Genomic DNA, 26,953 nt, shown 5'->3' with positions numbered 1-26,953 from the left:
GGGTGCTGCTGCTGCTGCCGGTGCCGCTGGAGGGGCGGGGGCTGCGGGCAGCACCGCTTCCCTCCCTACCCCAACGGTGGGACTGTGGGCCCAATGGGGGAGAGGTCTGCTTACCAGCGCCTGGCTGGGGGCGAGGAGGGACAGCAGGTAATGGGGGTAGCTAGATACCTGGAGCTCAGGCCTCATCTGGTGGCGATCTGTGGGGCCCAGCTCTGCACTCTGTAGCCTGAGTCCAGGGTACCTGTGCTTTTTTTTCTCTCTGTCCCACCCGTCACCTCTCAAATCCTTAGGGCTAGGAGGCTGGGCGCAGAGTGGTGTGTGTGTGTGTGTGTGTGCGTGCGCGTGTGATGTCATGTCATGTCTGAGGTGGTGGTGAATTATAGATGCTGGTGTCTGACTCAGTGAGCATGGATCACTAGGGGCTCAAATAAGCTACCCTTTGGGCTTCCTGCATTGTGGGCTAGGAGCCTAGGAAACACAACTAGTATTCAAGTACACTCTGTTATAGGAAGAAGCTATGTTTTGGGCGTTCCTATTTATTGGCCCGTTGAATATGTATATCAACCCAATATTCCTGTGTGCTTTGGAAAATGGCACGGTATTCACAGGGCCGTTTCCTTTCCCTTAGAGATTTAGCACTTTCTTTCCTAACCGGGAGAGGGCAGTAGCTGGCAGGAGAAGGGAAATGTGACTGGGAGTTGAGAGGCAGAAAGGTCAGGGCTGTTTTCCCAGGCAAGGAAGAGGTCCAGAACTGATCTGGCTTCTGACCCCACAATATACGTACGTTGCCACTCTTCAAGTCTCCATAGCTGGATTCTGGGTAAGCTTCCATGTGTTCTTCTTACCTAGACACCTGAGGGAAGGATCAGGCATGGGGTTTTGGTGGATTTGGGGCATGCCTTTCTGGGGTGCTTAGAGTTTTTACATTGGCCATTCTAATCAGCCTCAACTTGCAGTAGAGGAAATAAGCCTGTTTAATTTACCGACAGGCCCAGGTCTTCTTCAGGTGGTATCTTATGGAGAAGGCTAGGCTGTAGCCTTCTCCAGTCTGAGGGTGTGGTCAGCCAACCTGTGGAGAAAGGCAGCGTCCATGTATCCTCAGCCTGACCTTGTCTTGAACATTAGCTTTGACCTCAGTCCTCACAGTGATTATTTGCTAAAGCCCAAAGAGAAGCTGTACTGGGCAATCCACAGTCTTTGTATAAATTTTGGCAGTGGGGAAGCGCTATTGCTGGTGCCCCCCCCCCCATCAGAATAGGAAATGGCTGTCCTTCTAGCTAGGGAGTTCAAATACTGGAAGAGATCCTGGAAAGAGAGTGTGGGATGCTGACTCCCCAAAACTCTCAACCTTAGCTGCCTCCCTCATGAGCCAGCTGTGGTTCTCTGAGCTGGCAGCCAGCTGGGTAGGGACAAGAGAGCAGTGTACAAGAAACAGGGGCTCCTTACACATGGCTGAGGGGAGTGCTGGGATCTGGGGAACAGAGAGGACTTCCTGCAGCTGTCAGGTGTATCTGGGAGCTGCAGCAAGAGGGTATAGAGCAGCTGGCACCCTTGAGGGGCAGAGGGACCATTTGTCAGCTATAGAAATATGGGGGGCCCACGGGGGCTTGATGGAGTGCCTCCAGGGCCCCCTAAGCTGAGGCTGTGTGGTGCTCTACAAGATCTATCCTGCAGCCTGAGCTCCTGTAGCTTTGAGGTAGGAGCATCCCAGCTGAGGGCTTAGGACATGTTTGTTTATTTGGAGAGAGTCTTGGATCTTTGCCAGCTAATCTGGGGAGTGGGCACCCTGGTTGTTGTGGGCAGTACACAAGGCCATCCCAGGGGAGGGGTGGAGATTCTCACCCCCTCCCCCTGGCTGGACTGTCCCACTCTGGCAGGCTGCCGGCCTCCTATTTCCGTCGGGCACCAGGGTAACAGGGCCACATTAGGGTCTGAGCCAGGAGACATTCAGCCAAGGTTGGGACGTGTATGGGGGAGGGTCTTTGAAGGATCTGTCTGCAGGGTCCAGGAAAGACTCTTGAGTCCAAGCCCCCAATTCAGGCTGCATTCAAGTCCCCATAGATCCAGAAAAGCTCTTATGGGGGCTTGTAACCCCTTTTTATATATACTGTTTGGTTCTCAGCCCCCATGCTGAAGTCCCAGGAGTTGTCTGCAACCGTGAGGGTTGCAGTGGAAGCTAGAGACAGGGAGCCTTGTGTATGGGGAGTCAGTAGGGCCAGTGCTGGGAGGAAGAGTGCCCCCCCCATTCCTGCTGTCCTCTTGGCAGTGATTCAGAAAGGTCTTTTTTCAGCCAGTGTCAGAGCTGCTCAGCTGGGGAGGGAGGGAGACAGGGAGGGAGGGAAGGAGGAGGACAGGCGGGCAAGCAGGCAGTGGGGGAAGCCTGCCCTCCCAGAGTAGGACTAGAGCTGTGAGCACTGCCCTGAGAGGAGACAGGACAGAAGACACAGCCTGTGACCAGCTGTGGAGCACAGCCACCACTCCATTCTTCCCTGTTTCCTTCTTCTGTGTGGGATTTGGGGGATTCCTAGGACAGGTTCCCCACCCCCTGGTCAGTTTCCTTTCTGGGCAGAGCATAAAACTCAGAAGCTGAGGCCCCTGTCTGCCCACTTTAGCTCTGACTTGCTTAGGGGCTTCAGTTCGTGGAGATGCCGGCAGCCCGTCGGTTCCCTGGCCTTGAGCTCTCCTTTCCTCTCCTGGCCAGACTGCGGCGGCGTCTGTACACAGTGAGTGTGTGTGGGGGGGCTGGGGGCGGGAATTGGACTGGCTGTGGAGGTGGTTAGCTCCTCAGTAGCACTTTACAGAGTGGCAAGTGGTAGGCATGACCGAGGGACACCTTCCTGAGGCTTGATGGGAATGTAGGCTGAAGTGCTTTCCTTTCTAACTGCTGTGTTCATTCTTGGGTGTGTGTCTGTGTCTGTGTGATGAGTCTAGCGTATGCTTACATGCAGGCCATGGAGCCGCATGTATCATACACAGCTGCTGCAGATTCCCTACCATGCAGTGAGCCAGACGAACACAGAATTAGAGAATTGGAGACTGTCCTAGCTGTGCTTCACAAACAAAGAAACTTGGACTGGAGGGAGATTTAAGGGAGGTCACTCTGGGCTTAGCAGTAGAAACAGGACCAAACCCCCACCTGACTCCTTTTTCTTCACCAGAATGCCAGTGTTCTTCCTAGGCTTCATGTCTCTCCTCTCTCACAGCTGCAGGGTCCCTGGGTTGGGGACCAGGGAGGGGAGTGTCCAGCTGAGCAGAGAGGTTAGCTAGTTGATCAAGGAAGGGGAACAGGCTGGGCTGTGTTTTCTAATTAGCATCAGGAGGGCCTCTGGGTTTCACTGAGCTTCCCTGACTCTTGAGGGTGTTACTTTGAGCTATTGTCTGGAGTCTGGGGAAGAGAATGAGGAACCTGGGGTCCTAGGGCTTGAAGGTGTGGGAGGAGCAGAAGACCCATGGCTGCTTCTCCTGATGGGGGCCAGTCGCCCCTCATCTTGAAGTCCTGCCATATGGCCATTGGGGCCACTTTGCTTCAGGGCCAAGGCAGTGAGTGAATGGTGGAGCCTGGTCCAATGATTTTTCACTGTGCACCTTTGGGCTTTACTCTGGAGAGCAGTGGTGCACATCTGCTTAGCCCCCACACATGGTTTGCAAACAGATGGTTTTGTTGAGGGTGAATGAGTCAGTACAGCTAAATGTTTAGAACTGGCGTAGTAACTGTAGTTCTTTCAAGTTTGTTTTATCTTATTGTTTTATGTACATGGGTGTTTTGCCTGCATGTGTGTCTATGCATCATGTGTGTACTTTGCCTGAGGAAGCCAAAAGAGGGAGTCAGATCACCTGGAACTGGAGTTAAAGTTGATTGTGAGCTGCCATGTGGATGCCGGGAATTGAACTGGGTCCTCTGGAAGAGCAGTGAGTGCTCTTAACCTCTGAGCCGTCTCTCTCCAGCCCTAAAATATAGTTCTGAAGTATTAATATATTATTTTCTTTTCACAAATAAAATTAATAGAAATTTTACATTTTAATATATGTAGGGTCAATAAACATGGTGCTAACTATAATACATAGAGAAATAAGAGGAAAGGAGTTTGTAACACTTTATGTATTCTGTCCTGTGCTAGAGGAATAAGGAGGGAGCAAAGAGGCTCAAACCCCAGGGGAGCCACTCAGAGAAGTTTTGAGATAATAAGGGTATATTCTTTACTAGTGTTTTTAATCTAGTCAGTGGACTTTTGCTATGTTCCTAATAGATGAGAATTTTTCTCAGTTTACATAGTAAATAGTTTACACAGTTCCAGCAAAATCAGGCCACATTAAAACTACAAAAGCATCTTGTTGTTTAAATGTAAAATGGAATCTAAGTCTAGGTTTGGGTCATTCTAAAGGTTTTCACCTGCATGAACAAAGTTGTGTGGAATTTGTGTTCGGGTCTGTCCTGTGCATTGCAGAATAACTTGTGTTCTTTACCCGTATTACCTGCTAAATTTCACTAGACCTCACCCCTCACCCCCCCACACACACACTATGACAACAAAAATATTCTCTATCTGGAGGGTTATACAGCCACTTAGCCATCCAAATAAAGAGTTACAGCTTAAAGTTTGAAAGCCACCCACCAGCCCAGCTAGCTGCCTGACCCATTCTCCTTGGTGGTAGAGCCAGGGTTTGAACCCAGAGCTTGTCATTCCCATTGGTTACTCTTTGTGCCGCCCTGAGCTGCAGGGAAAGCCTGAGCCCTCCTGATGGGAGCTGTGGGGGCAGGAGGCTCATGCTGGCCCCACTGCTCTTGCTGCATCTGTGCTGAGAGTGCTCTGTGTTCAGGAGGGGCTCACCTGGCCCCCAACCAGACAGCTGGCCTTGTTGCCATCCCCAAAATATTTTTGAGGATAATATTTCATACAAATTTAGAGATCTCGTACTGTAGAACTGACAAGTTTTAGTTAAAGTACTGGGCCTCACTCTTGTGACAGCTGTTTATGGGAGGTGAGCTCCCGTTTACTGGGATGTCTGAAAACCCTCTCCAGCCCACACCTCTCACTCTTCATCTTATGGCCCTCTAGGCACCTGGGATCAGTGGGAAAGGCCTGGTGATGTCAGGCAGTGAGAACTGGATTGAGGTCTTTCTGTGGGGTCTGATGAGGGCTTCAGTGGATGGATCTCAAAGGGCCATTGTGCCCCACCCCAACTTTTTTTTTTTTTTTTTTTTTTTTTTTTTTTTTTTTTGGTTTTTCGAGACAGGGTTTCTCTGTGTGGCTTTGGAGCCTATCCTGGCACTTGCTCTGGAGACCAGGCTGACCTTGAACTCACAGAAATCCGCCTGCCTCTGCCTCCCGAGTGCTGGGATTAAAGGTGTGCAACACCAATGCCCGGCCCCCACCCCAACTTTTAAGTGGGATTTTAGGAGTAAGTTGACTGATGCTATTAATCTGTGATTCCCCGAGGTCCCTGAGTGTGGAGGTTGATGTCAACCGGACTTGACTCGTCTCAGCTGCCCCATCTCAGCTGTTTTAGAGAGCAAGAAAGTGCTTTGAGTTCTATAGAATGTGGGGAGCCAAGGGCACTGATGGGCAGGTCTCCTGCCACCTGCTCATCCTGGTCCCTCAGCTTTTCTTCCTTTTCCACAGAGGTTGGGGGGCAGCAGCATGCAGCCGGAGGAGGGCACGGGCTGGCTGTTGGAGCTTCTGTCTGAGGTGCAGCTACAACAGTATTTCCTGAGGCTTCGCGATGACCTCAACGTTACCCGTCTGTCCCACTTTGAGTATGTCAAGAACGAGGACCTGGAAAAGATTGGCATGGGCCGGCCTGGTAGGAAGACCTTGAGCCTTGCTTTATCCTCTGACCTTGTATGTCTTTAGCGTGGCCCAGCACACCAAAAATCCCTTTGTCATAGCTGCTTAGAACTTTGTCACCACCCCTAGACCCAGAGCCCCTGAGATGAGGAGGTATCAGTAGACAGCTGCTCACAGGATTCCCTGGGAGTGGTTTGTAGTTGTAAATGTGAGTTAGAATTTGAGGAGAAGGGCTGTTCAGGGCTAATCGCACACACCTTTTCTGGCTTTCCCCTCAGCACTGGGTACTGAATTTAGCGCCTTGCCTGTACTACCCAGGTGCTCTGCCCGTGAGCACATCTCCAGACCCACCCCCCCCCCTTTTTTTTTTAAAGAGCTTCTAGGAACCCAGGTCTTTCACATGCTGGGCAAGCACTCCACTACTAAACTTTAGCTCTACTCCTTTGTGTACTTTGTGTTTTGAGACAGAATCTCAGTAAGTTACCCAGGATAGCCTTAAACCTGTTGTGTAGCCCAGGCAGACCATGAACTTTAGTCCCTGGTAGCTGGGATTGCAGGCCTTTGCTACCAGGTCAGTTTTCTAGTCCTCCTTCTTTTTTGATCAGATGTTCGTGGGGTGTGTTTCCTGTGTCTCTTTTGTAACAGAAGAATTATTTCTTCTGTTTCATTCTGAAACAGTGGGGTCAATGCCAAGAGATCTACAAAGAGAAAGGAAGACAAAACTCTTAGATGGGGCAGAGAGATGCCTCCATGGCTAAGAGCGTGCACTGTTAAGAGTCAGGTAGCTCGAGACTGCCTGTAACTTCAGCTCCCATAATGACACCTCTTCTGGTCTCCATGGGCACTTGCCCACATAAGGCTTACACATACACACTGACACACACAATACATAAGTAATAATTTAAAAATCTTTTAGAGAACATCTCTCGGATGGTTTGCCAGCACACAGAAACTTTATCTTTCCATTTCTTTCTAAACTAAAACTAGCAGTTGCCAGCTGCAAGTCATGGCATTCTCTGTGGAACGTCAGGAATCATCAGGTTGCAGTGGAACTCACTTGTTCAAGAACACAGTGGTGGGTCTAGCGCTCAGGAGGTGCAGGCAGGAGGATTAGTAGCTCAGTAGTCAGCTACATAGCAAATTCAGCCAGCCTGGGCTACTATAGACTGTCTCAAAAAAACACAGTCAGAAACCTTGAGTGTTCAACTCAAAATAGCCAAATGTTTTATAAGCTAAAAAAAGGTGACACTAACTTATGCTACTTTGGGTCTGGATAGTTGATTTCTGTCTTAGTGTTACCATTGCTATGATGAAACACCATGATCAAAGCAGGTTGTGGAGGGAAGTGTTTATTTGCCCTACACTTCTGTATTACTCTTCATCATTGAAGGAAGTCAGGGCAGCAGCTCAAGCAGGGCAGGAACCTGGAGACAGGAGGTGATGCAGAGGCTGTGGAGGGGAGCTGCTGACTGGCTTACTCCTCGTGACTTGCTCAGCCTGCTTTCTTATAGAACCCAGGACCACCAGCCCAGGGTTGCCCCTCTCCCTTCAATCACTAATTAAGAGAATACCCTACAGCTGGATCTTCTGGAGGCATTTTCTCAATTGAGGTTCCTTCTCTTCTGATGACTCGAGCTTGTGTTGTGTTGGCATGAAACCAGCTAGCACAGTGTCTGATGTCAGTAGTGTAAGGAAATTTTACAGGAAGTAAACCTTAGAATGGAGGAAATTCTGTATATCTCCTTACCTGATTTGTCTGGAGAGTTGGAGACATAATTGCCCACCATGAGTGTTCAGTGTTGGTGAAAAACACTGAACAGTTTGAGAATCATCCAGAAGCAGAATTTGGAGATTGGGTGAATGAAATTCCTGGTTGGTTGAGCAACTGATTCAGTTGGTGTCCTCGTGTTGAGCTGTATCTAGTAATGGGCCTACCCTAGGAACTGAGGAAGGCTGCCAGGTGGACAGCAGTCTCTGGGCGAGCCTGTGAGCTCTCTGACATCCCTGGGCTCATTTTCCTTCCTTGCAGGTCAGAGGCGTCTGTGGGAGGCTGTGAAGAGGAGGAAGGCCATGTGCAAACGCAAGTCGTGGATGAGCAAGGTGTGTGAGTGGAAGGGCCACGCTGCTGGCGGGCCTAGGAGCCGCCTCCTGTTCCCCAGCAGGAGTAATCTCACCAGTTCCCTCACACTTTGTACAGACCTCCCTCCTCTAGGCTTTTATCTGGCAGGGCACTTGTGGAGCTGCATGGCTAAGTGCCTGTCTCCGGTACAGATGGACACGTGAACAGCCTATATGTAGTGAGGGCTTCACAGCCTCTCTGTGTGCAGGGACAGGGACTTGTTGACAAGCGTTCCTTCCTTTGAGAGTCAGGCCAGTGTCCAGCCTGGGGTAGCCGGTACTGCCTGGACATCTTGGCTTTGACACGCTGCCCGGTGTCCCCCATGTTCTCTGGTCTTCAGGCTGCTTTGGTCATCTGGCTGTGCTGACAGCTTCCTTCCCCACAGTTCCCTCCACCCATCCTAATTTGGGTCTGTGGTGTTGTGACTCAGTGGAACTTTGCCCATTGTCTGGAAGACAATGAGAGAGGAAGTGAGCCAGCCAGGGCCTCCCTCCCCACTCCTGGCCTCAGAACTGGGGTGGGGGTGAGCAGGACAGAACAGCCGTTAGGGATTGGGCAGTAGAGAGTTCCTGGCGGTAGTCTGGCAAAGGGGCTGTCTCTTGAGAGCCTGTGGCCTTTTCTGGGGACACAGTCCTGGTCCTTTGCCCAGGTTTTAGTAAAGGATGAGTGTGCTGGGCTGATTGGCGGTAGAAAAGAAAAGCAATGTGGGATTTTGGGATCTATCCATGGCTCATAGTAGGTCCCTGGGTGATCAGTGACCCTCTCCAAATTGTCAAGTCTTCAGTAAACCAGCATTGGCCTAATTACCCAGATTACCTTGCAGGGCTGTGGGAAGGGTCCTCCTGGATGCAATGGCTGAGGTAGATCTTTTAAGCTGAATATTATTAGCAAATATTAAGAACTCTAGTTACTGGGAGGAAGGAACAGAGTCCAAAAATGTCCCCAGATTTGAGTGGCACATGCAGGTAAGGCTGGCCAGCCCTTAGGGAGGTGAGAGTCTGCAGCCTGGAACTAGAGCTTTGGCTGCTACAGCAGAGGTGGTCAAGTCAGACTACCATGGCCAGGTCTGCTCACAGTCCTTCTTTTCCTGTCTCTTGACCTTTGACCCTTTCCTTCTCAAAAATAGGCCTCAGAGACCCCTCTAGTCTTCCTTTCCTCTCAGCCTCTGACTCTAGGCGCCCCTCCAGAAACCCAGCTGTCTTCCCAGGCCCTTCTCCAGCAAAGACTGGCTTCATCTGCACCACACACACACACACACACTCACACACACACATAACACACACCCATGGTTCAACCTCAGACTAAAATTATCTTCTCCCCTGGGCAGGATGAAGGGCAGCCGACTCCCCAGGGAGGGTAGAGACAGACAGCACCAAATGGTTAACCCAGAGAAGGGGCCAGGGCTAAAAATGGACAGGGAGGTGTTTGGAGGGCCCCTCAGGCTCCTACCCTCTCTGTGTGCTAAGGGCAAGAGTGTATGATGGATAAGAGGTTCATGAAGGGAAGGGTAGGATGGGGAGGAGCCGGAGACCAGGGGTCAGGGGCTGGGTGTACCTAGAGGACTTTGTACTTATCTCTGTCTTCAGAGACCAGTTGGGGGTGACTTCAGCCACAAGTTGCATTTTTATGTGTTTTTGACCCCTACCCTGAGGCTTCAACTGTGGGTTCCCAGTTAGGGTATATACTGGAGGGGAAGTGTGGGCCTTTAACAGGCTCCCCTGAGGCATCTTGGCAAAGCCAGGAGCTGTCTGAGGCTTACCAGTGGGGTGGAACTGAGGAGTTCTGGGGCCCTGCGTTCCATCTGGCTCCTGGCTGCTTTCAAACAGGTGTTCAGTGGAAAGCGGCTGGAGGCTGAGTTCCCTTCCCATCACTCTCAGAGCACCTTCCGGAAGCCCTCACCTACCCCAGGGGGCCCTGCAGGGGAGGGGACCCTGCAGAGCCTCACCTGCCTCATTGGGGAGAAGGACCTGCGCCTCCTGGAGAAGCTGGGAGATGGCTCCTTTGGCGTGGTGCGCAGAGGCGAGTGGGACGCCCCTGCGGGGAAGACGGTGAGCTCTGGGGTGGGCCCATCTCACCTTCTTCCAGGAGATGACTAACCAAGAACAGGTTGTAAAAGTACTCACCCTCCAGCCATGTTCAGGGTTAACTAAGCACAGTGGTTTCTTTTTTCTAGTTTAAAATAGTTTGTTTACTATTATAAACTGGACACTCAAAAACCAATGGTCTGTAGTTCCCTTACTTGACTGAAGCAGAGCTGCGAGCTGCCTTCCTTCCACCCCCACCCCTGCAGGTGTTTTGTTGGGTTCATTTAAGATACATCCCCTTTGCCAGGGGATGCTGCTGTTTCAAGCAAATTACTGTTCTGTCTTTATACTGCTCATCTCTTAACTTACTGTCACTGCTAACGTGGGAATTTTCCTAGAAAGAGGAGGCCTCCATTTAATGACCTTTAGAGGTCAGTCAGCTGCTGTCCCCATGCCAGGGACATAGTATGTAAACTGGTGGCATGCTCACCCACTCAGGTGAACAGGTCTGAGACAAGGATCTTTGTGCTGAGTAGGAGCAGTTAGTTAAGTGTTGGGGACCCTGCTAATCCTGCTCTGGCAGGTGAGTGTGGCTGTGAAGTGCCTGAAGCCCGATGTGCTGAGCCAGCCAGAGGCCATGGACGACTTCATCCGGGAGGTGAATGCCATGCACTCACTAGACCACCGAAACCTCATTCGCTTGTATGGTGTGGTGCTCACACCACCCATGAAGATGGTGAGTGCTTAGGTAGGAGGGAGGGAGGGAGGAAGGGAGGGGAAGAGGGAGGGACAGAGAGCAAATTGCAGGTTCTGGGCCCCCAGATGTGCTCTTCTTCCTGTCTGTTGTAGTGCACCACGTGCGGCAAAGGGGTTTACCTGGGTCTTGCCTAGTACTGTCACTTTTAGATTATCTAGTGCTCATTGACAAGGAGATGTGCTCACAGGAAGGGCCAGCTTTTAACTGGAGCTGGTCTTTGGAATATCTAGTGTGAGCCTCTTTGGTGTACTAATGTCTGGGTCTGAGGTTCCTGGGGTGGCCGAGGGACAGGCCTGAGAAGCTGTAGAACTCAACTCGTGGTGGCTTTTTGCACACAGATTAGGGAGGTACATTGAGTATGGCTATGACAGACCTCCAGAAAGAACCTGGAAGCCTTCCTTCTCAGAGACAGGCAGAGATCTACAGATGTATCCTGTGTCTTATGTCTGACCTCAGGTGACAGAACTGGCACCCCTGGGATCTCTATTGGACAGGCTACGTAAACACCAAGGTCATTTCCTCTTGGGGACTCTGAGCCGCTACGCTGTGCAGGTGGCTGAGGGCATGGGCTACCTGGAGTCCAAGCGCTTCATTCACCGTGACCTGGCTGCTCGAAATCTGCTGTTGGCGACCCGTGACCTGGTCAAGATTGGGGACTTTGGACTGATGCGAGCTCTACCCCAGAACGATGACCACTATGTCATGCAAGAACATCGCAAGGTGCCCTTTGCCTGGTGAGGGGCAGGTGCTGCTGGCCTGTAGGGCCTGAGCTCTACCCCGGTCTCGGAAGACCCACAAACTTCTGGGGACTCTGTTACCCACCACAGGACTGTGTCTGTCCTGGCCTGTCCTTATCTGTTCTGGGCCTGGGGTGCCTTTCTTATGTACTTATATGTTTGTACGCCCATCCAAGGAATTCTCCAGTGGGATCCTGGAAGGTACAAGGGTAACTGCTCTTGAGATCCAAAGGGCTTGGTACTTGGTAGGGTACTAAAAGTCTTCCTGGAGGACTTGCTGTTAAATTTACAATGTAGGGAGAGTAGCCAGACAAGAATGGTCAATAGATGTGTTTAGGTCAAGCTGGCAGCAGGAGAGAATAGATCGTGTTTAAGTTAAACTGGCGGAAGGCTGGGAACAGATCTTGAAGGCTGTGACTAATGCGTCCGCCTGCATATTGTGGTGGTACCTGCCCTACCTTGGGCCCTGTTTGGGCTGGTCCTTTGCTTAAATCATAGTGTTTCCTGGTGCCAGAGGTAGCCAGAAGGGGGTAGCAGGTAGGGGTCCCCAAGAAGCCTTCCCTTTGACCCTTATCTTTTGTTAGGTGTGCCCCTGAGAGCCTGAAGACACGGACTTTCTCTCATGCCAGTGACACCTGGATGTTTGGGGTCACACTGTGGGAAATGTTCACATATGGCCAGGAGCCCTGGATTGGCCTCAATGGCAGCCAGGTGAGGGGCCTAGGAGTGGGGTCTCCATAGGGTGGGTGGGAGTAATCCATCCCTGGCTCCCAGCCTGATCTTGTTGGACCTGACTCTTTTTCTGATAGACTTTGATCTCTAGATGCTCTGTGTTGATATGACCTCTCTGAGAGCTTAGCCAAGAGAAGGGCTGCTGAGAATGTCACAGGACAGGGATGGGGGTGGGAGGACATGGATGAGAGTTGAGTCCTGGGCAAGGCTAGGCTGGAAATAAAGATTTCGGGCCCTGTGGACAGAGCCTTCCTAGAACTTGTGCTGTGGTGAGCAGACACAGGCAGCATCTTCAGCTGCAGGTCAGATCAGGGGAGACAGAAGTGAGGAGGTGAGAGCTCTGCTGCCCCTGACCTCTGCATATCCTGGCTGGCAGATCCTGCATAAGATTGACAAGGAAGGGGAGCGCCTCCCCCGGCCTGAGGACTGCCCCCAGGACATCTATAATGTCATGGTCCAGTGCTGGGCCCACAAGCCAGAGGACAGACCCACATTTGTGGCCCTTCGGGACTTCTTGCTGGAGGTGAGGGACAGGTGTGCCCACAGTGGCTGGGGAGTGCAAGCAGGGGGTAGTGTGAGGCTTAGCCTGGACTGGACAATGGCCTGTTTCTGCCTCCAGGCTCAGCCCACTGACATGCGGGCCCTTCAGGACTTTGAGGAGCCAGACAAGCTGCACATCCAGATGAATGATGTCATCACTGTCATCGAGGGAAGGTAGGGCTGTGGCCTACACTGGGGCCCAGGATTGAGAGGTACATAAACAAGCTCCTTCTGCCTCCAACAGTTCCATGGCAGCAGGAAGGCAGGGGTGGGCAGTGTCGGTGACAGGCCTCACACTACCGAGAGCTGCTGGGATGGATTTTTCCTGCTAACCCCAGCTGCCTTTTCCCACTGGGCTCCAGCTCTGGCTGTATTAGGGCCAAACTGCCATTGTGCCAGGGTTAGGTCGCAGCCCAGCTTGACCTCAGAGCTGGAGGCCAGCACCAGACTTCCCGAGTGTTCTTCTCCTCTGTGTTTCCAGCATAGGATTCTTCCCCTGATTCATTTCTTGAGAGAAGGTCTCATGTAGCTCAGGCTGGCCTTAAACGTCTTCTCCTGCTGCCTCTCCTCCCAAGTACTGGCTTGTGAGTGTGAGCTGCCTTACCCAGCTGCATAGGAATTTGACTACTCACCTTGGTACCTTTCAGACCCCAAGCAGACCCCCCCATCCCTCCTGTCAAGCTTCCCAGGGTCCCCCAGTCACAGCCTCCCTCCATCTGCTGACTGGACCTCCTGCCCCTCTCCATTTCCAGGCCTTCCTGGTGAGGACTGCTGTGTGTCTGACTTACTTGAAACTTCTGTTGTAGCCTCCCCACAGCCTTCTACCTGTGTGCCCCACGGGGTTCTAGTTCCAGCACCTGCCCTGGCCCTACCCTGTGCTGGTCCTGCCTCCAGTCATCTGTGTGTCTGAGGAACTGGTTGGGGGTGGGATGTCTTTGCTTTAGCAGTATGGGTAAGTGTTGAGAACCAGGAAGAAAAGTGAAGCAAGGGAGATTTCACCATTCTCCCCCTGCTGACTCAGAGCTGGGTAGATACTTGCAGGGGGCCTACCGGGCTGGTGAGTGGGGTGAGTCGGGCTGGTGAGTGGGGTGAGTCGTAGTCTGAGTCAGCGGAATGGGCCCTGCAGCTGGGTGTGTTAGATTTACCTGTATCCACTGTGGCCCCTGTCCCACTGCCACAGGCCAGGGCTCTCTCATGTTTGGCTCGTGTTCCATTCTTGGAACAAGAATGATGTTCTAGTAGGTTACAGAGAATGGGAGAGGGTGGTGATAGAAGAAAGAAAAAACTACTAGGGGAGACATGGAGGCAGGAAGGAACCATGTGTGGGTTTGGACCTGAGGGGCAAGTAAGGGGTTTAGGAGACAGTACTCTGGAAATAGTCTGAGACAGGAAGATTTCAGGGTGGGTGGGGGACCTCCTTGGAGGTACCTGGCAGAACCTTAATGCTAGAAGTTGGCCTGTAACCATTCCCACTTCCAGGAGCCAGAAAGCCCAGGACCCAACTCCCTTTGTGCTCCTGTGGCCTCAAGTCTTTACCAGTCTGTTTCCCACTCCAGTTGAAGCCTGTGTTCCCTGGGTTAACACAGGAGCTTCCTGTGTGTCTCTGAAAGTGGTGCCCTGGGTCACAGAGAGCAAAGCAGGCTGCAGGAGGCGCCAGGGGAGTGTCTCTTCCTGGGAGATTGTCCTGGGTGCACTCTGTCCTGCCCTTCTGCCCCAGGCTCCCACTGACTTCAGCTGCTAGGACTGCCACAGCTGATGGTTCTTCTCCTAGAACACGTCCCTCTGAGTTGCCAGCTCTGGCTTGGTCCCTGGAACTGCTCAGGAGGTGGGAGGTGAGGGGCACAAAGCCCCAGCAGCCAGCAAGCCTTGGGAGTGGGCCCGTGTACCTGTGTTCCTGGAGCTTTCCTCTGCCTTTTCACCCCCGGATTGCTCTGTTTGTTTGCCTGAGTGTCTCCATGTCTCCAGGTGCATGGACTTTGAGTATCTCTTTGGGTTGGGTTTGTCCACAAGACTCTCTCTTCCTCTGGGTCTTGCCTGTCTTCCTTGAATTTCTCTTTTCTCAGGCTGTCAATATGTTTTCTAATTCCAACTCTAGGATGCAATTTGTCCCAGTGCTCAGACTCCATAAGTGCAGTCCTTTTCAGGGTATGGGGCAGATAGAGGACATCTATGTATTCTGTGATCTGAGCTCAGGGGGCTCTGTCTAGATTTGGAGGTATGCGGAGCATGGTAGGTAGCACATGGTAGGCTTTAATCCTAGCATTTGGGAGAAAGAGACAGGAGGATCTCTGTGAGTTCCAGGCCAGCCTGATCTACAGAGGGAATTCCAGGACAGTTAGGATTACATAGAGAGACCCTGTCCAAAAACAAACAAAAAACCCTAAAAAAATAAAAATAAAAACAGACTTGGGGATAGAAACGATGATGGGACTTTCTCAGGGGTCTTCCTTGGAGGGTAGGATAGCTGACAGCCCCTTTGTGTGTTATTTGGAAGTGTTATTGAGTGGGGGCAGAGATTTTGAAATCCGCTGTCAGGTTCTTGGCCTGGCCTGGCCTGCCCAACAGCCTCCACTTCCTGTGGTAGAAGGGGTGGAAGGCACCAAGCCTTTGCCCTTGGAAGAGACAAGGTACAGTTGTGTGTGTTGTGAGCAGAGTATTTGGGTAACATTTCTACCTCTGCTGAGTTAAAGAGCACCTCAGGAGAAGGGCAGAGTAGAGTCTAGGGCTAGCAGCCAGGGAAGGGAGGGGCTGCCTTGTGGGGGAGCTGCTGGTGTTGGGAGAACAGCCCAGGGTGCTGGGCAGGCATTGCTGCCCTGTGCTTTTCATGGACAGCTCTGGTGATATGTTAAGGACCCTTTCTCTCCTTGGAATGGCTCTGCTATTTTCAGATGAGATTGTTCCTTCTCAGGGTGTTGTCCTTTCTTTTTCCTTCCTTCCCTGCCCTTCCTACCCTGAAGGCAGGGAGTAATGACAGGGTTGCTGTGGCTAGTGGCGGGCCAGTGGGCAGCCTTAGTGACCAGAAGGCAGCTGTGGCAGTGCATGGCACCTCCCCAGCCCCTCTGCTGTGGCTGATTCACTGGAGGCACTTCTGGGTCTGGGACAGATGATGTGACCGTGAGGACACAGGGCAGGACAGGCAGTGGTGGTGCGGATATGTCCCAGCAGCATGACTGTCACCACTGATGCCCTGATCCGGACTCTGTCCACATCTTCAGGTATGAGCAGCAGATGAGACGCAGAGGCCTCAGCAGTCAGCTTTGGGGCATCTGGAGTGTTCAGAGAGAGCTCTATTCTTTCCTACTAGTTTGCATGCTTTGTAGGCCTCAGCTGGGCTTTGACTGGGTCAGACATGGGTTTGCTCCTGGTAGTGCCAAACCCCAGGGAAGAGAAGACCTGGGTCTCCATGTGCTCCTATTCTACATCTTGAAGATCTGCATGTGAGGGCTGAATAGTAATTGGAAGGCATGGTCCTAAACTCATAGGATTCCCTTTGGTTGCTCTATCATTTAAAATTCCTGGAACCCTGCTGAGGGAGAGGATCTAGTGGCCCCAAGACCAAGGCAGGACCCCATTGGAGGAAGGAAATAGGTGTATTGTGAGCGTGCATTGGTTTTGCAGACATGATCGATTTGAATCCTGGGTCTGTGGCAACCATTCTGGTAAATAGGTTAGTCATGTATGACACTTGTTGGAACCCATTTCCTTGTTTGTAGACTGTAGGAAAAGCTACCTGACCTACTCAGAGGAGCTTAGGGTAAGGCTGAGCAAATAGCCAGGCCCTCTTCAGGGAGTGGCAGGTTTGCGGGGTTGTTGTTGGACAAAGTAGACTGGTGGGTGGACTGATCTTGAGGTCTTATCCTCAGTGCTCACCCGTTGCCATGGTAGCCAGCTTCCATAAGTAGGGACCTTGGTATGAGAAGGGTCCCTTTGCCTGGGGTCACTTCCACCCCCATACCTTGTATTCAGTGTGTTTTCTCTGTCATACAGGGCTGAGAACTACTGGTGGCGTGGACAGAACACCCGGACGCTGTGTGTGGGACCCTTCCCTCGAAACGTGGTGACCTCTGTGGCCGGCCTGTCAGCCCAGGACATTAGCCAGCCTCTACAGAATAGCTTCATTCACACGGGGCATGGTGACAGTGACCCCCGCCACTGCTGGGGGTTCCCTGACAAGATTGATGAGTGAGTACCCGGACAGAGACACCGACCAATCTGGTCCTGGGCTCCTGAGATTAGCGGCCCCTCACCACACCACACGCACAAGCTCTTGTAGTTCTAGAGATGGCACTGTCTGTTATTGGTGAGGTGAAGGCTGTAAGTGTGCTCTGAATTACGGTGCTGTTTAAAGCAAAGCCATACCAGGAGCTGGCAAAGAGCATCCCAGAGACTTTCCCAAGGCCAGGAGTGGTCAAAGTCTTACCTTGTTGGCCTTTCCAACCAAGTGAAGTCTATCATGAAAGCCCCCAGTTTCAGTTTTTCCTAAAGTGGAAAGCTGTTGGGCAGTGAGACTACCTTTGCCCCTTGGCTGTGGGTCACCTGCAGAAAGTGTCACCACACTTTGGCACTTACACATACTCTGGTTTCCTAACCCAAGCCCTCCAGCTGTGCTCATTCATACGATTCTTCCTGTAGTCAGTTGCTTTTCTCTCTCATGACGGGTTGCCAACCTCAGGGGCACCGATGCGAGCTTTCTCCATCCCTGGGCTTATTTATCATTTGTCTTCAGGGATCCTTCCTTTGGTGTGACACTTGAGCCACATACATGTCTCTACTGTGTTGTTTCTCCTGTGCCATTGTGTATGACGGTTTCCCCTTTCCTTGCGATTGCCTCCTTCTGTACTCTGGTTTAGAGGACGCGTGGGTTAAGCCCAGCACTGCACGCTGACTCTGCGGGGGGGGGGGGGGGGAGCGACATGCTGCAGGCCTCTCAGCCCTGCACTGTGCTGCAGCTTTGCCTTAGGACAGATGTGTAGGTGTCTGAGGCATGAGTAAGCAGAGACCTTTTCTGCCCTTGGTCCCAGCTCCGCTGCGGGTTCTTAGTCTTACCGTCCTCCCGTGGCTCTCGCTGCATGCCTTACTCATTCTTTTCTCTTTTAGCTTCTTTTGTTCTAGAATCCCAGCTAGCAGACAGAGTGGCATATGGAGCTGGGGTGGGACAGAGGAGGTGCCAGAGGAGGGCCCAAATTGGCTGTGAGTGCCGAGGGAGCCCGTGGGGGTAGGGAGGCCAGGGTGCTTCTTGCTGAGCTCCCCAGTCTTCTCTTTTCCCCAGTACCGCCCTGCCATATCTGTGGGGCAGAACAGCTCTGTCTGCATAGTTTTCCACTGTCCCAAGGATGGATGGACTTGTTTTTTACTTGCTAAAAAGTCCTGTCACCCACCAGAGGAAGTACCGCTTTCTGGCACATGGGGAGATGCTTCAGAAGCAGTTCTCTCAGGATACCTGCTTCCCAGTAGCATTTTCCTTCAGGGGGTTCCAGAGTTCTAGAGCTCTGAGCCTATGAAGTCCGGTCTCATGTCTGTACAGGTCCAGGCAGGAGGGAGTTTGCTTCCCAGAAGTGGGCACAGGCTTTGGTGTGTGTTTGGGGGGGTGGATCTTAGGGAGCAGTGTGCCTTCTGTCTATTCCCAGAGTCACTCTGCTTGGGGCGGGGGTCACAGTCTTCTTTATTTATTATTATTATTATTTGTTTTTTTGGTTTTTCAAGACAGAGAGTATGTAGCTTTGGAGCCTATCCTGGCTCTCACTCTGGAGACCAGGCTGGCCTCGAACTCACAGAGATGCACCTGCCTCTGCCTCCCGAGTGCTGGGATTAAAGGCGTGTGCCACCAACGCCCAGCCACAGTCTCCTTTAGATAAAGGGTGACATCACTGGGAGCCATCTGGGGAAAATACAGGATTAGAAACTTCATGGTACCTTAACCACCCCAGGTCAGCTCTGTTAGCTCTCATGCTAGGTCTCTGTCTCTGTGGCCCTTTCTCTAGCCACTTCCTCCTCAGGGCATGGTAAAATAGGCCTTTGTTCTTCCATTCCCCACACTCCAGAACATCAGGCTCTCAGAGGGCTCTGCTTGGGTCCTCTGCTTCACAGGAGCCAGGTAAGGGCCTATGAAAGTAGGGGAGGGACAGGGGCAGGAGGCCCTTGCAGGAGGCCTGCACCCTCTGCCCCACTCCTGTTGTACCTCAGCCAGCCCAGCCTCATTCTTCCAGGCTTTAATCAGCTTTAGTGACTAAGTCCCAGATCCCAGATCCTGACAGCAAGTGTAGGGCTGGGGTGAGTGGGGTGCCTACCCGGCAGCTTAGCCTCCTCCCCATTTCCTGTGGTTCAGCAGGGAGCTGCCTCCTGCCCACCCTTCTAGGGGCTAGCAAGCAGCAGGTGCTTCCCTCAGTTCAGTCTCCCAGGAGGGTCTGAAGAACAAGTGTATGCCAGCAGGTAGAAGCCTGGCACAGGTTGGGGGTGCAGCCGGGGTTATCAGGGGTCGGCTTTGCCCTTGTAAGCTACTGGAGTCCATGAAGGCACAGGCTTTTCAGCCTGGGTCAGGTGTGCTATCCCCTGTGGAGCCGCCTCCAGTTGAAGATGATCGATTCAGATCCAGGAGTCTGGGAGCCTTGCAACCCAGCTTCCTCTAAGATGTCTTAGTCTTTGCATGGTCCTCTAAACACTCAGGAATGTTTTTTTGTTTTGTTTTGTTTTGTTTTTGGCTTGACCTTAGGGGATGGACCCAGCATCCATCTGCCAGAGGCGTCTCTGCCACCGCTCCACCTTCTGACCTGGTTCTCTCCCAACAGGCTGTATCTGGGAAACCCCATGGACCCGCCTGACTTGCTGAGTGTGGAATTGAGCACCTCCCGACCCGCCCAGCATCTAGGAAGGGTGAAAAGTAAGAGCCCTTCCATGCCCTGGTGTTCCCAATTCACTGGCTACCTAGAGGAGGTCACTGCTGTAAGCTACCCTGAGCCTGCTGTTCTACTCTGGGGACAGTTGGGTCAGACAGAGCAGCAGGTGGGACAGCTGGATCCCTGGCTCTGGCCAGGCGTGGGGTGGGAGAAGAGAGGCAGCTGTATCCGCAGAGGTGGGTATCCTTGGGTTGGTCCACACTGGCCCTGCAGCCTCAGCTTCCTCCTCCCTCCTTCCTCACCAGGCTGTTCAGATCCTGGCTTCCCTTACTTGCCTTAATCATCTCTTCTCTCCCAAGCCAACACCCCACACACCACTCTGGGCTCCATCTCAGCCAGGGGCCCCATCCGCCTCCCAGACCCTGTGCCTGTCATTCTGGAACACCATTGTTCCATCCTGCCTCCCCATTCCCTCCCACCTCCCATCTTCAGTTGGGTTTGTACGTTTGCTCACTCCTGTTCACCTCTCTCTCTCCCCCTCCCTCCCTCCCTCCCTCCCTTCTTCCCTTCTCCTTCCTTTCTCATCTAAACTCTTCCCTCTGTCTGGCGCTCTCTCCCACCTCATCCCTGCCCTGCTTGGTCACCCTTCTTTTCTGCCTCCCCTGTCCGCATGGACTTTCTTACAGGGGAGCCTCCACCTCGCCCACCTCAGCCTGCCATCTTCACTCAGAGTAAGTGGGGCTGCTCAGGGTGCCTTGGCCCCTGCCCCCGCCCTCTCTCTCCTCTCACTACTCCTCTCCTGGAAGGTACAGAGCCCCAGTGGCTGGCTGTGTGGAAGGGGAAGCGGGTGTGTGCTGTGAGCTTTTGCTGCTGAACTGGCCGGGCAAGGCATGCCTGCCTCCCCCATCTGTACCCTCAAAGCTGTGTGGTCCTGCTGTGGCTCAGCCAGCTTACACTTTCAGACCTGCAGAGGTTGACTATCAGGATCTCTGTCCTCTGAGGGAGGTTCCTGTTGGCCCATGCCTGCTCTAATGGTGTGCCACAATAGAGGTGGAGAGAGGGTTACTAACCAGGCCCTGAGCAAGGAGTTCAGGGCTCTTTTGTTATGGAGGGAATGTCAGAGACAGGTGTGAGTGGGGTGTTGCCTGCTCTCACTTAGGTAGAGTTGGGTGTCCCTTCAGCTCACTTTGAGGCCTGAAGGCAGACAGAGCTGGTTCTGTTCTGTTTGCTTAGGGTCAGGTATGTCCGTGGTGCCGAGGCTAACCTGTAGGGGAGTTGACCGTGGGGGCATACTTGGCTTTTATTTTTGCATATCCTACATTTCCTTGTTCCCCATTCATACCTGACACTGTCTCCCTGTTGGGGTCTCCCTTTTTTTAAATCACAGAACCAACATATGACCCTGTGAGTGAGGACCAAGACCCCTTGTCCAGCGACTTCAAGAGGCTGGGCCTGAGAAAGCCAGCCCTGCCCCGAGGACTGTGGCTAGCAAAGCCTTCAGCCCGAGTGCCAGGCACCAAGGCAGGCCGCAGCAGTGGGGGCGAGGTCACACTCATCGACTTTGGCGAGGAGCCTGTGGTCCCAACCCCACGGCCCTGTGCACCCTCACTGGCACAGTTGGCCATGGATGCCTGCTCCTTGCTGGACAAGACCCCACCACAGAGCCCCACACGGGCACTGCCACGACCTTTACACCCCACACCTGTAGTAGACTGGGACGCTCGCCCGCTGCCCCCTCCTCCTGCCTATGACGATGTGGCCCAAGATGAGGATGACGTTGAGGTCTGCTCTATCAACAGCACGCTAGTGGGTGCAGGACTCCCTGTTGGGCCAAGCCAGGGCGAGACCAATTATGCCTTTGTGCCTGAGCAGGCCCAGCTGCCCCCTGCCCTGGAGGACAACCTATTCCTTCCACCCCAGGGTGGCGGCAAGCCACCCAGCTTGGCCCAGACTGCAGAGATTTTCCAGGCACTACAGCAGGAGTGTATGCGGCAGCTACAGGTCCCCAGTGGCCAGCTGACCCCCTCCCCAACCCCAGGAGGTGATGACAAGCCCCAAGTGCCACCCCGGGTACCTATCCCCCCTCGGCCCACACGTCCACGTGTGGAGCTATCTCCGGCTCCCTCAGGTGAGGAAGAGGCAAGCCGGTGGCCTGGACCTGCCTCCCCTCCCCGAGTGCCTCCCCGGGAACCCCTGTCCCCTCAAGGTTCCAGGACCCCAAGCCCCCTGGTGCCACCTGGCAGCTCACCATTACCACACCGGCTCTCTAGCTCACCTGGGAAGACCATGCCCACCACCCAAAGCTTTGCCTCAGACCCTAAGTATGCCACTCCACAAGTGATCCAGGCTCCCGGCCCGAGGGCTGGCCCCTGTATCCTGCCCATCGTCCGCGATGGCAGGAAGGTCAGCAGCACTCATTACTACCTACTGCCGGAGCGCCCTGCTTACCTGGAGCGCTATCAGCGCTTCCTTCGGGAGGCCCAGAGCCCTGAAGAGCCAGCCTCCCTGCCTGTGCCCCTGCTGCTGCCCCCACCCAGCACCCCAGCCCCTGCTGCCCCCACTGCCACTGTTCGACCTATGCCTCAGGCTGCCCCAGACCCAAAGGCCAACTTCTCCACCAATAACAGCAACCCAGGGGCTCGGCCACCAGCCCTGAGGGCCACTGCTCGGCTGCCACCGAGGGGCTGCCCGGGGGATGGGCAAGAGGCGGCACGGCCAGCAGACAAGGTCCAGATGGTGAGTACCAGGCCCACTTGAAGGTGAGGGGCAGGGGCCTAAGGGACCCAGAGGAATGGGCCCAAGTGGTGCTGATGGGTGGGTATGCCCAGCTGCAGGCCATGGTGCATGGGGTGACCACAGAGGAGTGCCAGGCGGCCCTGCAGAGCCACAGCTGGAGTGTGCAGAGGGCTGCCCAGTATCTGAAGGTACCATCACTTCCTGCCTGCTCTGGCGTTCAGGGGCCCTGAAAACCGGTTCTGCTGTACCTGACCCTCCCTGCTGGCTCTGAGTCCTGTGCCCGACCCTGGTTTGGTACTCCAGTACCTCTCATGGCCCCACTACCCTCTGACCCTCAGGTGGAGCAGCTCTTTGGGCTGGGTCTTCGGCCGCGGGTGGAGTGCCACAAAGTGCTGGAGATGTTCGACTGGGACCTGGAGCAAGCTGGCTGCCACCTGCTGGGTTCCTGTGGCCCTGCCCACCACAAGTGAGTGAGTCACACACTCCGCCCCATCTCCCTCGCCAGGAGCACTAACCTTGGGGTATGCCACTATAGGAAAAGCTTACCTACTTCCTGAAGGACCATCCATAGGCAGGGAGTCCCCAACTGATACCCCGGGGAGAGGGCACGTGCAGGGCCCCAGAGACAGGTGGTTTGGTTGGAAAAGAACTAAATGAATCCACCTTGGCTTTTTAGACACTTGGTTTTTATCATGAATGGATGAGTGAAAGAGGCACCCTGGGCCCCAGGTGGAGGCGCTGGCTTCCCAAGTTCCTCTCAAGTGCTTCACAATGCAACACTTTAGTCCTGATTACTTAACCAAATATTTCTTACCTCTTTTATCGTATCGCTGTTTGACGTGCTGATTAGTACTGAGGAGAAGGGTGGCTCAGTGAAGAAGTTGCTTGATGGGAAAGCCCGAGAACCTGAATATGAGTCCCCAGACCTGTGTAAAATATGAATGTAACTTGAGCCTTTGTAATCCCATTGCTCTACGGAAGAGATGGGAGGCAGGGACAGAACAGCCCCCCAGAGATTTAAAGGCTGTCTAGCCTGGCATACAGTAGCAGAAAAACAGGAGACCCTGTCTCAAGAAGAAAGGCAAGTGCCAGCACCTGAGGATGTCCTCTGACCTCTACATACCCACTCTGGCACATGCATGCCTGTATTCATGCACAAACATGCTCACCCTCTCATGCCTTTTCCCATATATGTTAATGTTAATGCTTTTTGAAGGAGTAGACATCCAAAAAAATCTCTTACTAAAAGTTTATATATGTGTACTCATATAAAATAAAGCATACAGGTCACTATTAATCGGAACCTTTATCAAGCCCCAAAGCGGCAAAACAGGCAGGGGTGAAGCCTGCTTCAAGCCAGAAAGCTAGTGCTGCTGGGTGCTGGGAGGCAGGCGCCTTGGGGTCTGCCAGTCTGTGCTGTTCTTACACAGTAAAACTTTGTACTCTAATCAGAAACAATCAGAAACACAATGGGAGAGGCTATGCCTTTCCGCACACTGGACAGTCACTAAGCTGTAGTGTCTGCTGGTGGTTGTCCCTGATTTGCATCCCGACAAGCTTGGGCTTCCTGTTGGAAACTCCAGTACGAAGTAGTACTATTTCCTTAAGTCAAAGTTTATCAAAAAAGACACTTTAGTCTTTCCTAGCCATCCACCATGGTGGGTGGGTGAAAGACCTGAGCTAATATTGGGGGTTAGCTCGTTAAACAACTATAATAAAGCCTCATGCAGTTTGCATCAAAAAAAAAAAAAAAAAGACACTTTAGAGTAAGTTCTAAAACTTGCAGGGTTTTATCCATGGTACCCAAAGGCAGTAATTCCCTGTGCTGCCCCTGAATTTCCCATTTAGCCCATGTTGATGGATGAACTTTTTGGTTATTGCCTATCTTTCAGACGCTGACAGTTGTTGCAGAGCAAGGGTCTGCCCTAAAGGAACCACTTGAACCTGCCTGTGGGACAGGTTGGGAGATGCCCAGTCTCAGGCCTGCTGCAACCAGTGGACAGTGAGACTGAGGCAGCGGGAGGCTGGAGCCCCACCTTGCTCACCTCACTCACTCACCCACCCGGCGCTGTTCTGCACACCTTGGTTCAGCCCTCAGTGCCCCAGCCAAGAGGTGGGAAGGAGCCTTGTGACGGCAAGATGGGAAGCTGCCTGGCAGGCCCTGTGTGTGACCTGCTTCTGGCTCCAGATCAAAGCTGGGCTAGTGGCTAGAGTGTGCCCCAGGCTTTGCCCTAGGGGACTGAGGAAGCCAGGCTTGACTTGGGCAAGAAGGATGTGTTGGCCACGCAGAAGGGTAGGCCAGCATCCAGCAGGCCCTCCTCTGGGCTGGGCCCTTTTCCAGGGAGCCCCTGTAGGCATTTGGAATGTTGGACAGAATGTGACCTGTGGCTTCACTGTGAACTTGTGTGTTTGGCTGCTCTCGGGGATCTTATACCTGGAAACAGCCCCAAGTGGCTCAGAAGCAGAGAAATGGCAGCAGGTTCTTCTGGCAGGGCCCAGGGCCCAGGGCCCAAGGCCCAAGGCCCCAGGTTGGAAGGAGACCCCAGGGGCACCAGTACTTTCCTGTTTGACCCCTTCTCTTCCCCTGTTGCTGTTCGATGTGTTCCCATCCGCCCCCTGTTGCCAAAGTTGCTGCCCCAGCTATGGATATCTGCTTCTTCAGAGAAATAAATTCCGTTTCTATTTTATGTTACCCGCTCATACCTGCCTGTTTCTCTGCTTGTGTCCCCTAGTCTCCACAGGGGGCTGCTGTCCAGAGCAAGCAGGTTTTTATTGCCTACAAGTGGAGAGAGGAACTGCAGCCTGGGAGAGCCTATGTACCCTTACAGAGCTAGCCCAACTTGTTTCATCTGGTCTAGGAATGTCAGTCTTTGGGGATTTTGTTCCATGAACTTCTGTAGGGCAGACCACACTTCAGGAGACAGTCTAGTAGCTCAGTTAACTGGAACTAGGTCAGAAATGGATAACATCCAGGGCTTCAGTAGGTCCAAGCTTTTGAAGTCTGTTTCTCTGAGTAATGTATTTACATGGTTCTCAATTCAGAAGGTGCTGGAGAGTACCCAGCAGGGCACCCACCCCAGCTGCCCACTTCTGCTGCCCTCCCTGCCTTTATCATCTGTTTCTTGTTCATCCCCCTTTTGAAAAATCTTACAGGAATTTGGTTTGGCTTTTTGCCGCCCTTAGCAGTCACAGCCACTGTGGCCGCACACTGGCAGCAAGCTCCGGGCTGATGATTGAGGCTGCGGTATTGTTCAGTGGTCACCCCAGCAGTGAGCTGGCTATATGGTAGGCAGCCTCCTGATCCTTCCCAGACTGCCTCGAGCAAATGGTGGTGATGGTTCTCATTTACATGTCTCACTTATGAGTAAGGAGACTTTCGAAAAGTAAGTTGGATGGCTGGAGAGATGGTTCAGTGGTTAAAACTATTTACTGCTCTAGCAGAGGACCCTGGTTCAGTTCCCAGCATCTCCAGGGCACCTGATGCCTGATCTCTGGCCACCACACATGCAGTGCACATACACCTGCACAGGCAAAATATTCATACATGTAAAAATAAGAAAGATATGTTTGTAAGAAAATTGAGCTGGGGGTGGGTGTTGCAGTGTTAAGAGTGCTCTCTGTACAAGCCTGTGGACCTGGATTCGAATTCTCAGCAGCACTGTAAACTAAGTAAAAAGCTGAAGCCAGGAATGGTGGTGAATGTAATTTCAGCATTCAGGAAGCTAAGGCCAGAGAATCGTCACAGTTTCCTGGTCAGCCTGGGCTGGGCTGGGCTGGGCTGGACTGGGCTGCATCATCAGATCTGTCTCCAAAAGAAAAAAAGAAAAAGAAAAGGCTGGAGAGATGGCTCAGAGGTTAAGAGCACCGACTGCTCTTCCAGAGGTCCTGAGTTCAATTCCCAGCAACCTCATGGTGGCTCACAATCATCCGTTAAGAGATCTGGTGCCCTCTTCTGGTGTGCAGATAATATATGGAAGCAGAATGTTGTATGCACAATAAATAAATAAATAAATAAATAAATAAATAAATAAATAAAATCTTAAAAAAAAAAAAAAGAAAACAGAAAAGAGGGGGCAGCTAGATGATTCAGTGGTTACAGACATTTACTATGTAAACCTGAGTTTGATTCCTGGAACACACACTGGAAGGAGAGAACTGACTCCTGAAAGCCGTCCTCTGATTGTCACGCCACACATGTACACAAACACACACACACACACATATATACTACACACATACATATACACCATACACTATTAATATCCTTGGCTTTATTTACTTATTTGTATATTTATTGATGCTTTTTAAGACAGGGTTTCTCTGTGTAGTCCTGGCTGTCCTGGAACTTGCTCTGTAGACCAGGCTGGCCTGGAACTCACAGAGATTAAAGGTGTACACCACCACCATTCTGCCGTGGATCATTTTAAAAGTAAGATTATTAATTTCTTGCTTGTTTTTAGGAAGCTACCAGGAAGCCCTTTTGAATTCCCCAGATTATGTAAATGTTGGGAAGAAAGATAAGTCATGAAAAGCAAACTGGCAGCTGGGATTTGTTAAAGACAGCAGGCGCGAGGCACGCTGCTACTGTCCTTGAAGGCTCTCTGTGGAGGCAGAGCCAAGTGCGAGGTCTGTTCGTGTTACATGACAAGACCCTACTTAAGACAACCACATAGAAACATTCAGGGTGTG

General features: G+C 52.5%; 1 protein-coding gene across 18 annotated transcripts in view; it reads left to right on the top strand.

The window, feature by feature from the left end:
* Tnk2 (tyrosine kinase non receptor 2) overlaps nucleotides 1–24,964 on the top strand; it is a 36,906-nt gene extending 11,942 nt beyond the window's left edge. For 3 of the 18 annotated variants that reach the window (XM_027412838.2, XM_027412839.2, XM_027412840.2), the window contains exons 2-16: nucleotides 5,622–5,802; nucleotides 7,816–7,886; nucleotides 9,732–9,953; nucleotides 10,513–10,665; nucleotides 11,143–11,420; nucleotides 12,008–12,134; nucleotides 12,532–12,678; nucleotides 12,775–12,869; nucleotides 16,683–16,877; nucleotides 19,481–19,572; nucleotides 20,215–20,259; nucleotides 20,916–22,264; nucleotides 22,357–22,452; nucleotides 22,603–22,730; nucleotides 24,157–24,964. In XM_027412838.2, the coding sequence (XP_027268639.1) occupies nucleotides 5,640–5,802; nucleotides 7,816–7,886; nucleotides 9,732–9,953; nucleotides 10,513–10,665; nucleotides 11,143–11,420; nucleotides 12,008–12,134; nucleotides 12,532–12,678; nucleotides 12,775–12,869; nucleotides 16,683–16,877; nucleotides 19,481–19,572; nucleotides 20,215–20,259; nucleotides 20,916–22,264; nucleotides 22,357–22,452; nucleotides 22,603–22,730; nucleotides 24,157–24,163 (3,168 nt within the window). In that variant the 5' untranslated portion in view covers nucleotides 5,622–5,639 and the 3' untranslated portion in view covers nucleotides 24,164–24,964. Of the gene's footprint in view, nucleotides 1–2,385; nucleotides 2,724–5,621; nucleotides 5,803–7,815; nucleotides 7,887–9,731; nucleotides 9,954–10,512; nucleotides 10,666–11,142; nucleotides 11,421–12,007; nucleotides 12,135–12,531; nucleotides 12,679–12,774; nucleotides 12,870–16,682; nucleotides 16,878–19,480; nucleotides 19,573–20,214; nucleotides 20,260–20,915; nucleotides 22,265–22,356; nucleotides 22,453–22,602; nucleotides 22,735–24,156 lie in introns of those variants that run through there. The other 15 variants (XM_027412845.2, XM_035444628.1, XM_035444629.1 and 12 more) reach the window with 13 other exon arrangements.
* Nucleotides 24,965–26,953: the final 1,989 nt, after the last annotated feature.

Source organism: Cricetulus griseus, chromosome 4, assembly GCF_003668045.3.
Source record: "Cricetulus griseus strain 17A/GY chromosome 4, alternate assembly CriGri-PICRH-1.0, whole genome shotgun sequence".
Classification (NCBI taxonomy): Eukaryota; Metazoa; Chordata; class Mammalia; order Rodentia; family Cricetidae; genus Cricetulus; species Cricetulus griseus.
The sequence above is the reverse complement of the archived record's forward strand: the minus strand, read 5'-3'. Positions and strand labels throughout refer to the sequence as shown.